General features: G+C 50.5%; 2 protein-coding genes across 3 annotated transcripts in view; one reads left to right on the top strand and one right to left on the bottom strand.

Annotated features, from left to right (window-relative positions):
- Positions 1-9,889, bottom strand: part of SLC25A25 (solute carrier family 25 member 25) — a 34,946-nt gene extending 25,057 nt beyond the window's left edge. The window contains exon 1 of one of the 2 annotated variants that reach the window (XM_043565968.1): positions 9,491-9,889. In XM_043565968.1, coding sequence (XP_043421903.1) covers positions 9,491-9,745 — 255 coding nt within the window. In that variant the 5' untranslated portion in view covers positions 9,746-9,889. The remainder of the gene's footprint in view (positions 1-9,490) is intronic. The other variant, XM_043565966.1, reaches the window with a different exon arrangement.
- A 196-nt stretch (positions 9,890-10,085) lies between these two features.
- Positions 10,086-15,662, top strand: NAIF1 (nuclear apoptosis inducing factor 1). The gene is made up of 3 exons (XM_043565964.1): positions 10,086-11,457; positions 13,143-14,841; positions 14,925-15,662. The coding sequence occupies exons 1-2, from the start codon at positions 10,947-10,949 to the stop codon at positions 13,613-13,615; spliced, it is 984 nt and encodes a 327-aa protein (XP_043421899.1). The 5' UTR covers positions 10,086-10,946; the 3' UTR covers positions 13,616-14,841; positions 14,925-15,662.
- Positions 15,663-16,116: the final 454 nt, after the last annotated feature.

Raw genomic sequence — 16,116 nt, 5'->3', positions numbered from 1 at the left:
TTCAGGTCATGATCTCACAGTTTGTGAATTTGAGCCCCGCGCTGGGCTCCGCGCTGACAGTGCAGAGCCTGCTTGGGATTCTCTCTCTCAAAATAAAAAATTTTTTAAAACTTAAAAAAAAAAAGAAATGAGAAAGTATTTCAAATGGTGTGAAAGCAGAACACATAAAAATCTGTAGGATGTTGCCAAAGCAGTACTTAGATGGGAAAGCCCATACTAGAAAAGAAAGCCCTCAAATCAGTGACGTCAACTTCCCTCTCAAGAAAGCAGAAAAGAACAAAATAAACCCAGACTAAGCAGAAGGAAATAATAAAACTAGGCAAGGGAGGGGCACCTGGGTGGCTCAGTCGATTGGGCATCTGACTTCAGCTCAGGTCATGATCTCACAATCCAGGGAGTTCGAGCCCCGTGTCGCGCTCTGTGCTGACAGCTCAGCCTAGAGCCTGCTTCGAATTCTGTGTCTCCCTCTCTCTCTGCCCCTCCCCTGCTTGCACCCTGTCTCTCTCTAAAATCAATAACCACCACCAAAACAAAAAACAAAAAACAAAAAACCAGGCAAGGGAGAGACAACGCCTTCTTTATCTTAAAATCTGCACCTAAGACAGATCAATGAAAATTTGTTCAATTGCATCCTTTGCCAGTATTTTTATTTTAAAGCACTTTCTCTTGTATCTTTGGTTTCCTTGTGGGTTAATGTGGTACATTGCTCTCCTTATATCACACATCATCACCGAAACCAGGGGTACCTGGTGGACCAGTAGTTTCTTTTGGGTTACATGCAATTCCTAAAATACAATTCTTCCACACTTAGCTTTCTTGGGTAAGAGAGCTCACCCATATCCAGAGACCGGGCTAGCAAGTATAACCCTCCCATAATTATTGCTTATACACATCAACAGAACCTAGTGAAGAGGGGGCTAATCACCAGCAGAAGTTACCCACTCTTCCAAGAATCCAGAAAACCAATTTTGCTGGATAAAAACAGGATCTCCCATACTTTTTAAAATTTTTTTTTTTTTTTTTAATGTTTATTTATTTTTGAGACAGAGAGAGACAGAGCATGAGCGGGGGAGGGACAGAGAGAGAGGGAGACACAGAATCGGAAACAGGCTCCAGGCTCTGAGCCATCAGCCCAGAGCCCGACGTGGGGCTCGAACTCACAGACCGTGAGATCATGACCTGAGCCGAAGTCGGACGCTCAACCGACTGAGCCACCCAGGCGCCCCTCTCCCATACTTTTCAAAGAAAACAGATTCCAATGGAATCGACGCCCCCGTGGGAGCCCATTCCACATTATCCTAAGGAACTGCCCAGGGTGCAAAAGGCCCCTAGAGCAGGGCACAGAAGAACAGCTAGAGATTCCTGAGGAGTCTTGTAACAAGGCAGAGAGGGATTTCCCACGACTGACTCCAGAGCCACGTTCCATGTCTGTGTCTACCAATTTAACTACCTACTACCTATCTTAGCATTATTTACCATTCAAAACAGCTGTTGCCAAAGGGAAGCCTATTAACACTTTTTTTTTAACTGAAAAATGAAGCCAGATTTTATTTGACAGAAAGCCAGACCGATTTGCCTTGAAAATGAGGACTGGCTTGGCCAAGTGGGTTATATGGAGACGACGAGGCGGAGCCAGGCACTTGCCTCCTTTGGCATCCGTGAAACCAAGGCATTGAAGATGACAGTTCTGCAGTGATGACAAAGGTGAAATCCCCCAGTTTATTTCCATTTTAGGAAGTAAAACCCAAAACGCTAGCTTTGGCGAGAAAAAAAAAAAAAAAAAAAGTCCCCGAAGGACACTCCTTTGACTGTGGGAAAGCGAAGTGCACTTCTGGAGAAAACTCCTGGGAGGGCTTCTGTCTACTCCTGGTGAACAGCCAGTCCCCACTGAGGCCCCAAGTTCAAGGTCAATGCCTACGAAGATGTCTTTTTCTCTTCTCTTAAAGAAAGTTAGAGGCGTAGAAGATTAACCCGATTTTCAAGCATAGGATTTTGAGATGTGACCCGTAAATTAAAGGTCTATGGAAGCAAGAGATCACGTGGAAACATGGCATAATATTTCTGGGGTGTGCTTTTAGAAGGGCAGGATTCTCCTTGCGGCAAGCGTTAAGGGGGAGGGGCAGGATGCGGTACTGAGGCCAGCCAGTGAAAACCCAATCACCCAAAATGATCAGAAATTGCTCAACCAATCCAAACTTGATCAGTGGGAGCCAAACCCATGGGCACATGCTGAGTCAAATTTCTGCACCCACTTTATCTTTATCCACACCTTCTCTTCTCCCACTCAAAAAGGCAAACCAGCGGATTTATTATTAAAGCAACATTAAATGTTTTCAGTTTCTTAAAACTGATTTCAGGATCACAGACTCAAACTGAGATTGGATGAACGGTGCAAAAATAGCTCTCCCCAGCTGCTTGCTCTGTACCGAGTGAGGACGGCAGAGAAGAGCCAGGACAGGGGTGTGAAACCCAGCCACCCGCTGCCTTCAGCAAAGACACTGCTTGAGGTGTGAAGGGCAGCCTTGGGAATTCTGTGTAAGCCTAACTGGTTTATACCAAACCAGTTCTTAAGAAACAATTCAGAAAAGGCATATTTTAGCTATAGATTTATTAGATGCTACCTCTTATATTGGTTAAAGAAACTCTAGCAAAAGTAATAGCATCTCCCATGTGAATGAATGAAATAAGGAGTTAACTGCATCCATAAATGCATTGTCACTAAGGGGTGCTCCAGGGACCTTACCTTCCCCCCTCTAGTGCATCTGTTGACCCTGGACAAGTTGTATTAGCCTCTCTGGGCTGGCAAGAGGGGAGACCGAACTGGACAAACCTTGAAAACCTTTCCAGTTCCAACATCGCATGGATTCAGACTCAGCCTAAAGGCATTAACCAAAAGGAGAAGCGGGGGGGGGGGGGGGGGGGGGGGGCGGGGGGGGGGCGGGGAAGGCCAACAGATTAATGAAGGTGGGGGCTGTAGCCGGCTGGCTTTAACCAACAGGACTACTCAACTTTGTCACCCACAGCCAAGATTTCAGTTTGTGCTCGTTCTAAACTATCCTCTGCCCGCCTCTTTTCACCATAGGCATTTCAATGGCCTTTGAGAGTTTTCCAACACAATATAGGTGGTTTTCTTTGTGTTTTGGTAAGAAGAGTCACACGTCAGACTCCAGCCGAGGAGGGAGGGCTGGAGGAAAGAAGGCATGAGGCCAGGGGTTGTTGGGAACAACGTGGAAGGCTTCACAAAGCAACAGCAGGAACAGGGACAGCCACCGTCTCCAGTTTCCCCTTTGGCCCTAGAAAATGAGTCATGACTCACCTCCTTTTCAAGCTTCCTAGCCTAGAGTTTAAAGCAGATAAGAATCTCCTTAAGCTCTACCTTTGTATTCATTTATTTACTTTATTTTTTTTATGAAACTTTTTTTTTTTTTAAGTTATTCAGTCCTGAGAGAGGGAGACAGAGCGGGAACAGGGGAGGGGCAGAGAGAGAGAGGGAGACACAGAATTCAAAGCAGGCTCCAGGCTCTGAGCTGTCAGCACAGAGCCCGACCCAGGGCTTGAACCCACAGACTGCGAGATCATGACCTGAGCCGAAGTTAGACACTTACCCGACTGAGCCATCCAGGCACCCCAACTTGGAAGGTACACCTTTAAGACAAAAATTTCTCCTTTTTTTTTTTTTTTTTTTTTCCTTAAGGTATTGTGTTGAGTCTTTTATATCTCATACTTAGGAAGAGTGTACCTATCATTTTAGTCACTCCTTCCTGGGCACCATCAGGGGTCCTAAAATGCTGAGCGGGTGTTATAGGCAGATGCGTCAATGTCATGGACTGGGAAAATAAAAGTTGCAAAGCCTTGAGGTCTAGTGAAGTATCCACAGCCACGGAGGCAGCGCGTGCTAAGCTAAATTAGGCGGAGTCAAAATCCCGCACTCTGCTACTGCCTTTGCCTTAAGCCAGCCTGACCTCTGAGTCTCAGTCCCGCTTTTGCAAAATAACGAGGTTGGCGAGCTTATCTCCAAAGGTTTGAAGTCAGCTCCACTTGAGCTTCCATTTTCACAACTTCAAAGTGAACTTCAGACGTCAGAGAAGGCCATCCATGGCTCACGAGGCGGGCAAAAGGCTTGTGAGAGCCCATAAGGGCCCAGTGCCATCCAGGGGAACATCTGGGCTAAAAAGACTTCCTTAGCTGTAGAGTGAGTCTACCATTTCAGTAACTTCTTAAGAGATTTCCTGCCAGCAGGGTTTCTTTGTTTCCATCTTCCTCAAGTCTGCCAGACCCAGCAACCCACATTCCTTCTCGAAAACAGAAGGCCCTCTCAGCTGAGAGGAAGGAGACCTGGGTGCTATACAACCTTAATTACCTATGTCCCCAGACATTCTCTTTCCTTCTGTTCCGCTCTTCACCTAGGCAATCTGGGAGACACTGTAGCTGACTACAACCAACGCTGGGCATCTTATTTTCAAAGACTCAGCGGACGAGAAAGTTACTTTGTGTTGAACACCTAGGTATCAGACACTCTGCTAGGCTCTTTATATACTTTATCTAATTCAATTCAATCGCACAACAACCTTAGGAAATAGGTATTCATACCGCCATGTGTCTGATACGGAAACTGAGGCGCGGAGAGGTTGAGGGATGTGTTCAAGGTCACACGGCTAGCAGGCAGCAGAAACAAGTTTTGCACCCAGGTTTTGTACCACAAATCCTGTGCTGGGCTTTTTGTTGTTGTTGTTTTTAAGTTTATTTATTTACGTAACTAATCTCTACACCCCACGTGGGGCTTGAACTCCCAACCCCAAGATCAAGAGTTTCATGCTCTTCTAACTGAGCCAGCCAGGAGCCCCTGTACTGAGTTTTTGAAAACAGTTTTATTGAGATAAAATCTGCACACCATACAAATCACCCATTTATACAATTCAGTGGTTTTTAGTGTATTCACAGATAGGTGCAACCATCACCATGGTCAACTGTAGAACATTTTCTCACCTCAAAAAGAGCCCCCAAGACCTTTAGTTATCATCTTCTTATCTCTCCGTTCCCTACCCCTCCCAGGCCTAGGCAACCACTAGTCTATTTTCTGTCTTTATAGCTTTCCCTATTCTGGACTTTCATATAAATGGATCACATAATACATGGTCTCTGTGACTGGCTTCTTCGACTTGGTGCGATGTTTCCGAGAGGAGTCTGTACTCCCATGGTATCCTGCCTCAGATGAGGGACCCCGAAAGGTACAGACAGCATATCAAGAAATGCATGATAAAACCTGCCTTTAGCAGCAGCAGAGATTATAGAAAGATAAGACAGCTGTTTTCAGATACTTACAGAGTCCTTGGATCGCTTGGGGCAAATGGGTAGCATTTGCAGATGCGAGCAGACTGTCTGACATAAGAAAGAACTCACAATGACCCCGACGAGGTCCACAATGGAATGAGCTGGGCGGCCGTCTATGAAGGATGCCATAGGAGGAAAGCTCCCCACACTAGGTGGGGAGGCTGGCCTCTGATGGCCAGTGACCCTCCCAAGACTAAATTCTTTGATTCTGCCAGATTCACATTAGTATAAGAAGAAATGGTTAAAAATGAAAAGTCTGCCCAGATTTAGGTTAATGAGACTAGTCCAAATGGATAAGTAGAGTTGGGTTCACCAGATTCACCTTGAGGCTGTACTCAGCAGGACTGGAAATGAATACCAGCAAAGTTACTGTTTCTCTCAGTCCCCTGTGGTTTCTGTGAGGCTCCAACAATTAATGACTCCTTGAACATCAAAGGAATCTAGCTGCAGATCCAGATGAGGCCCACTCTGGTATATTCCTGTTTTATCATTTGGTCTTAGGATGGGGTACCTCATTCCACCTTTCCAAATGGTAATGAATTAAAAAAAAAAAACAAAAAACAAAAAACCTTCTAGTTGACTTGATAATTACTGCAAGCCAGGAACCAATTTTGCAACAATAAAACACAATCAGTTTAATATACGAATTCAATCCAATCTGCAAATAGCATTTTTCTTTTTCTAATGGGCCATTATATCCTATTATATTATATTATATTATATTATATTATATTATATTATATTATCTTAAATGTTGTCCATCCCCTTTCTATGATAAGGCTCTTTCTTCTGCAGATGATCTCACCTAAGTCTGGCTATCTAGGTAAATACCTTCCTCACAAAAGGCCAAACATTTAAAAGGTATAGAGTTCGGGGCGCCTGGCTGGCTCAGCGAGAAGAGCGTGTGACTCTTGAACTCGGGGCTATAAATTCAAGCCCCACATTGTGTGTAGAGATTACTTAAAAATAAAACCTTTGAAAGAGAATAAAGTAAAAGGCATAGAGTTCAACAGTACCTTCTGGGGATTAAGCAATGCCAACTTGACATTGGTAATCTTCTATTCAATGATTTCAAGTCAACAGATATTGCCTCACTATACGCCGCTCAGGTCAAGGGGAGAATTAGGGCAGGGTGGATTCTCAGTTTTGGATAGGATAATCTCTGGATAATCTTGAAATCTATTTGGGGAATAACAGATGTGGTTCTAAATGGATCTCTCCTCATCTTTTGTGGGCCCGGGACGGAACTCTCCGTGTGTCCCTCGGAAACAGGTAGAGTTAGAGAGGAGTGGAGCAGGAATCAGAAGACAGTTCCAGTTGCTTCTCTGGCGTAATTCCTCAGTGGCCAAATGGTCTTTTCGGACCTCTGTTCCTTGCTCTGTAAAATGGGGTGAAAACACGGTCTTGCTTCCTTCACCACGTCATTGTGGAGCTCAAACTCCATGGCGCCTATGCCAGTCTTTTGAGTGAGCAAACTCAACAGGTCTTCTGGAATCCCCACCTGCATGAAACACCAGTCCCTTAAGAGGGCCCACAAGCCTCAGCTGAAGGGACAACGGTTTCCACGTCACCCAGACTGCGTTCTCTAATTGGCTGCCTGAGCTCTAACCGAGGTTTCAAATTTGTTTTAAAACAAAGATGGTGTTTGGTCACATGCAACTGCCGAAATAGGCAATCTATAATTAGCTCCAGCTGAAGCCTCATCTCCCAAAGTCACTAGTGTTGTCGTCATCTCTTTTCTTTCTTTAACAAGCCCTGCCCCTCTTTTGTCCTAGGACGGGCTTCTGGCTCACACGCCCTTTACAAAGAAGATTTCCCTGGCTGGCTGCCATGGGCTTCTCTGCCCACTTCCACTTTAAGTTATTTTCCCTCAGCTGTCCCAATTTCTTCTGAAATAAAGGCAGGTGCCAAAAAACGGCTGGTCCGTGTCTAAAGGAAACTTGGCTTGACCTGTTGTAAGCCAGCAAGAGGCTTTGTGTAGTCACCCGGCCTGGGTTCACCACCACCCACTGATAAGCACTCACAGTGGAGTCCTGCACAAACCCTTGCATCTCAGACTGGCCCTCTGGGTCACGTGAAGAAGCTACCAAAATTTGATATGGTGTTTTCCAATGCCCCGTTTCGGACAGAAGGGCCCCCAAATTCTCTTTTGGTTTTGCTAGCTCTGCAAAACTGCAACACCGCCTTTTCTGTATGTAGCTAATACTGATAGAATTTCGACAGGAAGTGGTATGGGGGGGGGGGGGTTCACGAGGGAGTATGTCTTCCTGTGGCCCACTTATTTACAAAAAAAGGAGGTTCTCTAATACTTCAACCATTTGCCACAGGATGAACTTGGATGTAAGTGGCTCTTGGATGTAAGCGGTAACTTGGATGTAAATTGGTTCATTCTGTGTCTCTCAAGCTGAAAGAGTTGTGGAAATAGAGTTCACACTAAATCTACACACCAAAAGAGTAATAAGGAATTGTTTCATGTCACAGAACTGAGATAAGTCAGAGTCCAAGATTTTAGAGCCAATGTGACCCCAAGGGGCAAAGCTCCCTTTGGTTAATTGAAAAAGTTTTCTTTTAACACCTGAAAGAAAAAACGGTCACTTTCTCCTTATATGCCCTTACAAATTTACTACCAAAAAAAAAGATGAGCATCAATATCAGATGTATCATGAATTACAGTTGTGGCACAAAGCATGGCATAAAAATATTGAGTAACTCCTGCAGCCAGATGCCCTCGATGTGCCTGGCAACATATGTCAGGTGGGTAGGCTCACGAAAGCAGAAAGGTTCACATAGGCTCACACTTCACTGAGCCCAGACCCTCTGAGTTTAGCCATCCTGTCTTTCCAAGTGACTTATTCATCAGATATATATGGGAAAATATCTAGCTCACAATGCCATTTTGTGTAAAACTCAGAAGAAGAAAAAAAAACTTAAACTGGTCTCTAAGCCTCTTGGACTTACCCAAAGATTCTATCTTGCACAGTGTTACTTTTGGTCTTCCTAGGCTGATCCTAAGTGGGTTAAATACCTTAGATGTTGATCCAATATACTGTGGGCAGGAGTTAAAAACACCTTACAGATACCCACCCAACCAACAAATGGATTTAATTCACTGGTGTATTATCAGACTTTTTTTCATACTTGGCGATGAGAGATTCTCCAATTGTTTTACGTGCAAATGGTCCAAACAAACTAAACTCACAAGAGAAACAGGTTACTAGGTAAAGCACTCGGAAGTTCTAGTCCAGGCTGGAAATCAGGTTAAGCCACACTGAATCAAACACTTGGGAAGAGTGCCTGAGACTACCAAGTCAGGCCGGGCCGGGAAAACACCATGAGAGACAGAAGGGGAAGGGACAGCCTCTGCTTGAGGTTCTTACAAAGAAAGGACAGCACTTTTCTTTATGGCCCCCCATCCATCTTCTGTCCCCCCATCCTCCTTGGCCAAAGCCCACTCCAGAACAGGAATAAGGACATCCTAGGTTTGCAACACTTTCACTTTTAGGAAGACTTTCCCCCCAGATTCTTTCACTCTAGATCACGATCCCATCTTCTGGATAAGCACGTCAATGGGGATGAGCCTAAACAATGAGAACTGTCAGTCTTCACCCACATCCTCACAGAGCTGCCTCAAACCCCAGTTCCCATTTTTTCTAACTCCCACATGCTTCTGAGAGGAACCAGATCAGGGCCCACGGCTGGCATGGAAACGAGAAGGGAAGGGAGGGGTGCCGCTGGAGGATGGATGAAATAGTCCATGGGGGGTAGGGGAGAGCATCAAGCTTAGCTTGGAAAGTCAGTGGGTGACAAAAGGCGACTCCCAAGACTTGGCCTTCTACTCTGGGGAAAGCCTAAGCAAAAAGGGCTATTGCCCACTAGACAGCCCCAGACGGTGCCCACCTGTGCCCACGGAGAGCCTTTTCCCCTGGCCCAAGCGCCCACAGAGGTCAAGAAGCAGCTCCACTCCCACCAAGGCACAAATTGGGTGTTCTACCCAGCCCAACAGGCGGGCCACCAGACCTGCCACGCTCCCAGGGGCTGCTCAAGAAGCCGGGCTGTTCAGGCCTGTCACCAAGCAGCCCAGACCTGTCACCCCGAGCCCCCGGAGCTGCGGCGCGAAGAAGCCCCCTCCCAGACCGCGCGGACTGTGCGCGCCGCCTACCCGAAGCTCGCCCTCGGTGCGGTGCAGTCCCAGGCGCCGCAGTCCCACGGCCAAGTCGTTGACACACAGGCCGCCGTCACGGTTGACGTCGAGGGTCTGGAACAGGCTCCACAGGCGCAGCCGGTGGTCCGGGCCCCCGCAGACGGCGCCGCCGCACGGGTCCACGGACGCCGGCGACGAGGCGGACGACGAGGCGGCGGTGGCGGCGTCCGGCGGCGGGGAAGCCACGCAGCGGCACAACACACTGCTCACCATCGGGCGCGAGACAGGGGCGCCGGGCGCGAGGCGGGGGCGGCTGGCCGGCGGGGAGAACGCGGAAGACACGCTGGAGTCCCCAGACCGCGAGCGCGGGATGGAAGAAGCCGGCAAGGGGGCGGGAGGGGCCGCTTCCGGGAGCCCCGCCCCGCCGCGCGCCGCCTTGTTGGCCACGCCCCCAGGCGCGCCGTGGGCCAGTCACAGGCCCCGACGGCCCCCTGGGCGGGGCGGAGCCTCCCCGAGGACCGCGCACGCCGCGGGCACTGCGCGGATCAATGGAGAAGGCGGGGCGATCCCTGCTCAGCCTGCGGCCGATTCAAATTGAAAGAGGTGGGGATTGGCTGAACTGGGCCAGAGAGAGGAAGTCAGGCCGTGATAGGCAGAAGTTATGTGACTAGCAGGCGGAAGGCCCCGTGTCCAATTTCCATTGAGAAACGCTGTTTAGGCTGAGGAATCGTAAGGCTGGGAGGAGCGGTCGTGTACGGAGATATCGTAGTCTCGGGTGGGAAGTAGGATTTGTGTGAAGAGCACTTGTGAGCTGAGGCTGCAAGGCAGAGTTGGCCCCCGTGAGTAGAATTAAAAATTAATTGGCCAGTGGCTCAAGGCCAAAAGCACTAGGTATCCTCAGGAGGCCGGGTTTCGGTAATCGAACTCCCTAAACCACCAATAAAATAGCTGAATTTAACGGCGTTTAATAGTCGTAATACTGACGATTGAAGGACAGAACGACTTTCCAATGGAAGTGAATAAAGGCAGGTGGGCGGAGCGCTCTGTAGCGACAGACCAATGATCAGGCCAATTCCAGCAAATAGGCGTGTCCTTTAGCTGAGCGACAGATCACAAGAACCAGTGATCGACGTGATGCCTGAGCCGCGGCCAACCAGGAGGGCACGTTCCCCGGGAGAAGGTCTGGGAGGCGGGAAAAGGGGAAGTGGGCGGATCTCCGCACGCCCCGGCGGAAGAGGCAGATTCAGGAAGCCATTACGCAGCTGGCTGGCAGCGGCCGGGCCGGTCGGGGCTGGGCCCTACGCACTTTGCGTAGCGAGGGGGGTTACCAAAGGCCTGGGGCTTGGCCTTGGGCAAGCCCGGCCTATCCCCTGTAGGGGGGTGGGTGAGAGGCGAGGTTGAGGAAGAAGAGAAGGGGAATTGGGGCGCCTGGGGGGATTATAATTTCTTTAAAAAGGGAGGGTGGGGAGAGGCCATGGCCGTCCCAGCCAAGAAGAGGAAGATGAACTTCTCTGAGCGAGAGGTGGAAATCATCGTAGAGGAGCTGGAACTGAAGAAGCACCTGCTGGTGAACCACTTCAACGCCGGGGTCCCTCTGGCTGCCAAGAGTGCGGCCTGGCACGGCATCTTAAGAAGGGTCAACGCGGTGGCCACCTGCCGCAGGGAGCTGCCTGAGGTCAAGAAGAAGTGGTCTGACCTCAAGACCGAGGTCCGTCGCAAGGTTGCCCAGGTCCGGGCAGCGGTGGAGGGTGGCGAGGCCCCAGGGCCCACTGAGGAGGATGGAGCCGGTGGGCCTGGGACAGGTGGTGGCAGTGGCGGCGGTGGCCCAGCTGTAGCCCCCGTCCTGCTCACCCCCATGCAACAGCGCATCTGCAACCTGCTGGGCGAGGCTACCATCATCAGCTTGCCCAGTACCACAGAGATCCACCCCGTGGCCCTTGGACCCACAGCCACTGCAGCCGCAGCCACGGTCACCCTGACACAGAGTGAGTGACCTCTCCCGCCCAGTCCGTCGTGCATAAATGGGAAGGGCCAGCCAGAGCTGGGGCAGCCCGGGGAAGGTTGGCTGCCAAGGGTCAAAGGTCAGATGGGAGTCTTGGAAGACCACCCGGCCTTCCAAGAGCTCCGCAGACAGAAGTGATCTTACTCTCTTTGGGACTTCCTCAGCACACAGTCTGGACTTCTGATGGGCTGGATTGCTCTCAACTGTTTTGCCATCATTCGTGTCCATGACTGACTGAACTCTGTGGTCCTTGAAGACAGAGACCATGTCTGTATCCCCATGGGACTTATCACAGGGCCTGGCACATAGTAGGCAGTCAGGACATATTTGTCGAATGGACAGATAGATGGGAATAATAATACCCAAGTAAGGCATCGATTCTGGACAAAGACGTTCTGGGTTTTCAGTGCGGCAAACGTTCATCAGGCATTGCTCAGAAACCTCATGGTTCCTAGAGTTAATCTGTTCGTTCACTCCTCAAACACCAGCACTTACTCCATGTCACACATTGTGCTTGGCACCGGGATTTGGATTCCCAAGGTGTTTAAAATATAGGCCAGCTATATTCTAGTAGGACAGATAAGACACACATGAATAACCGTAGTGTCGGTCAGGAGAACCTAAGGACTCAGAAGGAAGGGGCTTCCTGATCGGGGTGGGGACCCAGAGCTGATGTTGGCACTGAAGGATAGAGAAATTGACCTTTCCCACAGGCGTGGAGGCCCAAACAACCCACCCAGAATTCCTTCAAAGGTTCTCAGCTATGAATGATGATGGTTTGGTTGGATTTTTCAGTTCAGATAAAGGTTTGTACCAGTGACCGTGAACTGCTTGTTTGTGCTGGGCTATTGGCCTGTATCAGTCAGTGAGCCTCAGTGGGGCTCTGGGGAATTGGGTGTATGTGTGAGTGCCATCCCCCCTGCAGCCATATTTCCTAAGGATAGCAAGGTGGGAAAGAGGATCGAACACTAGTCTAAAGCAGTTGCTCCTCTAGAACAGGAAGGACCTCTAGGTATTCCCTTGGCCAAGGAGACAGGAGGCATTTATTGGGCACTTCAGCAACTGCTTGGCCATAAAAGAAGGAGGGAGATAAGGCGAGTGTGGCTGCAAACGCTTCAAGCAGAGTCCCACCCAAGATGGCTGCTGAGTGCTGGCACTGGAGAGCATGTGGCCCTGCCTTTATCGGCTGGAGGCATCCCAGTGCGGTGGTTCTGAGCAAGTTGGACTCCGGTGTTAGGGAGACCTGGGCTTGCTTCCTGGGCCTGTTGAATAAACTGTGTAACCTTGAGCGAGTACTCCACGTTTTTGAGTCTGTTTCCCCATCTCCAAAACGGAACACGACAGTGCCTGCCTCTCTGTGTCATTCTGAGGATTCGTCGAGCTAACGCGTGCAAAGGGCTTAGCACGGTGCCTGGCACATAGTAGGCGCTCTGTGCACCAGCATTGTTAATCAGCATCTTTGCTTTTGCTGATCTGGGACTGGTCCTGTGGTTACCAAGTAGATTCTAAACGCTTTAGATTCTAGATTTATGCAAGAAGAGCTCTAAAGCCAAAGGACCTGAATTCCCCCAGAATAGGGCTTAACGGCCTCCTCCCTGCCCTGTGTGGCCAGCTTCATTCTTTCCAGCAGGTGACCTGCCACTGCCTTTGCTCTTTCTTCCCCCACAGTCCCCACGGAGACCACCTATCATACGCTGGAGGAGGGAGTGGTGGAGTACTGTACCGCTGAGGCGCCCCCACCCCTGCCCGCCGAGGCCCCCGTGGAGATGATGGCTCAGCACGCTGATACCTCGGTCAAACCCCAGGCGCTCAAGAGCCGCATCGCCCTCAACTCCGCCAAGCTGATCCAGGAGCAGCGAGTTACCAATCTGCACGTGAAGGAGATCGCCCAGCACCTGGAGCAGCAGAACGACCTACTGCAGATGATCCGCCGCTCCCAGGAGGTCCAGGCCTGCGCCCAGGAGCGCCAGGCCCAGGCCATGGAGGGCACCCAGGCAGCGCTGAGTGTCCTCATCCAGGTCCTCCGGCCCATGATCAAAGATTTCCGCCGCTACCTGCAGAGCAACACGCCCAACCCCACTCCCGCCTCTGACCCTGGACAGGTGGCCCAGAACGGGCAGCCCGACAGCATCATCCAATGAGGACGGGGTGGCGCCAGCCTTCTGCTCTGTTTGGATGACGTCACTGTGGTCTTGTACGTGGGTTCTGTGACTGGCCACGTGGACAGCTCTCTCTTTGGTAGACTGTTAGGGGTCCGCAGTTTCGTTGGAGTGAGGAAGACCGAGAAGAACTTGTTGGGCTCCTGGGACCCGCACTCTCTTACCCTCACCACTTGAGCTGCCTGGCTGACAGCCTGAAGATTGGTTAGGTGGGCGGTGGGCGCTGGTGAGGCTCCACACCTTGTCATGAGCCAGGGCTTGGGACATGACCCAGACCCTGTCTAGGACAACTGTAAGGGAGGTTCTCACTGGGGGCCGTCTCCCAGCCGGGGTCTGTGCTGAAATTCTCCCCCCTCCCCCCACCCCCCCAACCCAACCCAGTGTCATCGTTTGGAATAAGATGTCAGTGGTGCTGGCAGTGGCACAATACCTTCTTCCTCCCTAGGGAGGCAGAGTGACTAGGCCTGAAGAGGAAACTCCACCCTTTTCTCCTTTGCACTGTGCCTCAGTTCTCAGGGGATTCTAGTCAATCTGTGCTCTCCCCACCCCCCACCCCAGCCCGGGCCTGACAGGGGCCCCCTTGGTATATACCCTGAGCTGCCTCTGCATTACACCCAGGATGGGGCCCGCTGGGCTCAGGGATGCTGGGTGCGGTGGGGACAGCTTGGCCACCGTCTTGTCCTCCACTGCATCCCTGGGCAGCCCTTTAGTGGTTTGTCCTGACAGCTCTTGACTCAGGTCGGGCATCAGGCTTTAGGTGCTGTAAATTCGAGAGAAAACAGCCCCGCGTGGAATCGTGTTGTTCCCCCCCTCCCCCCCACCCGCCCCTGCAGTGAATCTGAGGTGACCAGTTGGCTTCTTCCAGAAGGCTTGCTTCAAGCCAGTTGTCTTTATTCTGTACCACGGACCCCTTCTGGGAAAGGGCGGGGGGCAGCTCTGGCCACACCCTTCCTCCTTTCGTCTCTACTGACTCCACGATTCCGAAACTCATTGTGGGAAAAAGCCTCCTCAGCATCACGCCCCGGACTCCCTGTCCCATTGTTCAGCGCCTCGTGTTCCTGCGGGACTCCCACTGCCTGGCTGGGCGAATCTGAAGGCCTGATTGGCCCCGAGTGTCTGAGATGGGAGAGCCAGAGCTGACCTAAGACGCGGGACCTTTGACTTCTGTGCTCGGGGAAGAGCAGACCGACCTCGGAGTGCGGAAGGAGGTAGTGTTCCCTGTTCCGTCTTGACGCTCTGTCACCTTCTGTAGGGAGTTTACCCAGATGGCATTTGTCTCTTTCATTTTCAGAATCGCCATCGATCACCGAGACGCTCGCATCTCCCCAGATCATTCCCCGGGATTGCCATTTTGCTGCCGGTGCCTTGGCCACGCGTGACCAACGGTTGCAACTCGAGGCTCCGGATCTCAGCTAAACCATGGAGGTGCTGCGCTTCTGGGCACGTACGTTTGGAATTGCTTGCTCTGCGGTTGCAATCACCGGAAGATGCTCCCAGAGATGGTCGGGAGGTGACCGCAGTACAGTAAGGTCCGCCCACCCCCCCCCCCACCCCCGTGGAGCACGGGTGCAGTGTCGGCTACAGAGCAATGGAGAGGAATCAGGCTGGTGAGGGGGTGAATGGCAGAAAGAAAGCCCCGCGGGCTGGAAAGCAGCAGCCCCTGGCAGCCCGGGCACGCTCCCTCCATGGAGCCCGACAGCCCTGGCGGGGAAGCTGTGGAGACTTCCTGAGGACTTGCCACTTGGTTTGGTTTTTCTCTGGGGTTGGCAACCTGAGCCAGTATTGGATCTGTTCCAATTGGGTATAAGGAGGAATCCTGGATCACTGAAACTGACTGCTTCTTTCCAGGTCATAATTTTAAATTAAAAAAAAAAAAATGTATCACTTTTTTTTTTACACATATCCGTGTCTTTATTGGTTATAGGTGGAAGAGATATGGGCTGGCAGAGAGCAGGGGCTGGCACAGTATGGCCCAGAGGTCATATCTGGCCCACCACCTGTCTTTGTAAATAAAGTTTTATTGGACACAGCCACAACTCTTCATTTACTTAATGTCTGTGGCAGGTTTTGTGCTACAAGGGCAGAGCGGAGCAGTTGTGACGGAGACATCTGGCCCACAAAGCCGAAAGTATTTACTCTCCTTTATGGAAAAGTCTGCCTATCCTTGGTTTAGGGCAATGTTTCAGACTCTGGATGAGAATTACTTGGGTAAACATATCCCAAACCCGACCCCACGTAAAACCTAAAAGAGACTCCTGGAAGGAGAGCTCTAAGAATCTGCTTTGTAAACAAGCTCTCTGGGCGATTCTGGTATTTCCTGAAGGTTACAGATGAACTTTGCTAGAAGACTTAATCTCAGCTGGAATCACAGATCATGGAATCATGGAGCACGCTTCAGTGAGGGTGGTTCTCAGGAGTTGCTGCTGACAGTTGAGAAGTCCTGCCTAGCACATATTCTCACTTAAGAGTGGCCTTAATTCTGG

The sequence above is a fragment of the Prionailurus bengalensis genome, chromosome D4 (assembly GCF_016509475.1).
Source record: "Prionailurus bengalensis isolate Pbe53 chromosome D4, Fcat_Pben_1.1_paternal_pri, whole genome shotgun sequence".
Taxonomy (NCBI): Eukaryota; Metazoa; Chordata; class Mammalia; order Carnivora; family Felidae; genus Prionailurus; species Prionailurus bengalensis.
This window is presented reverse-complemented; position numbering and strand designations above follow the sequence as displayed.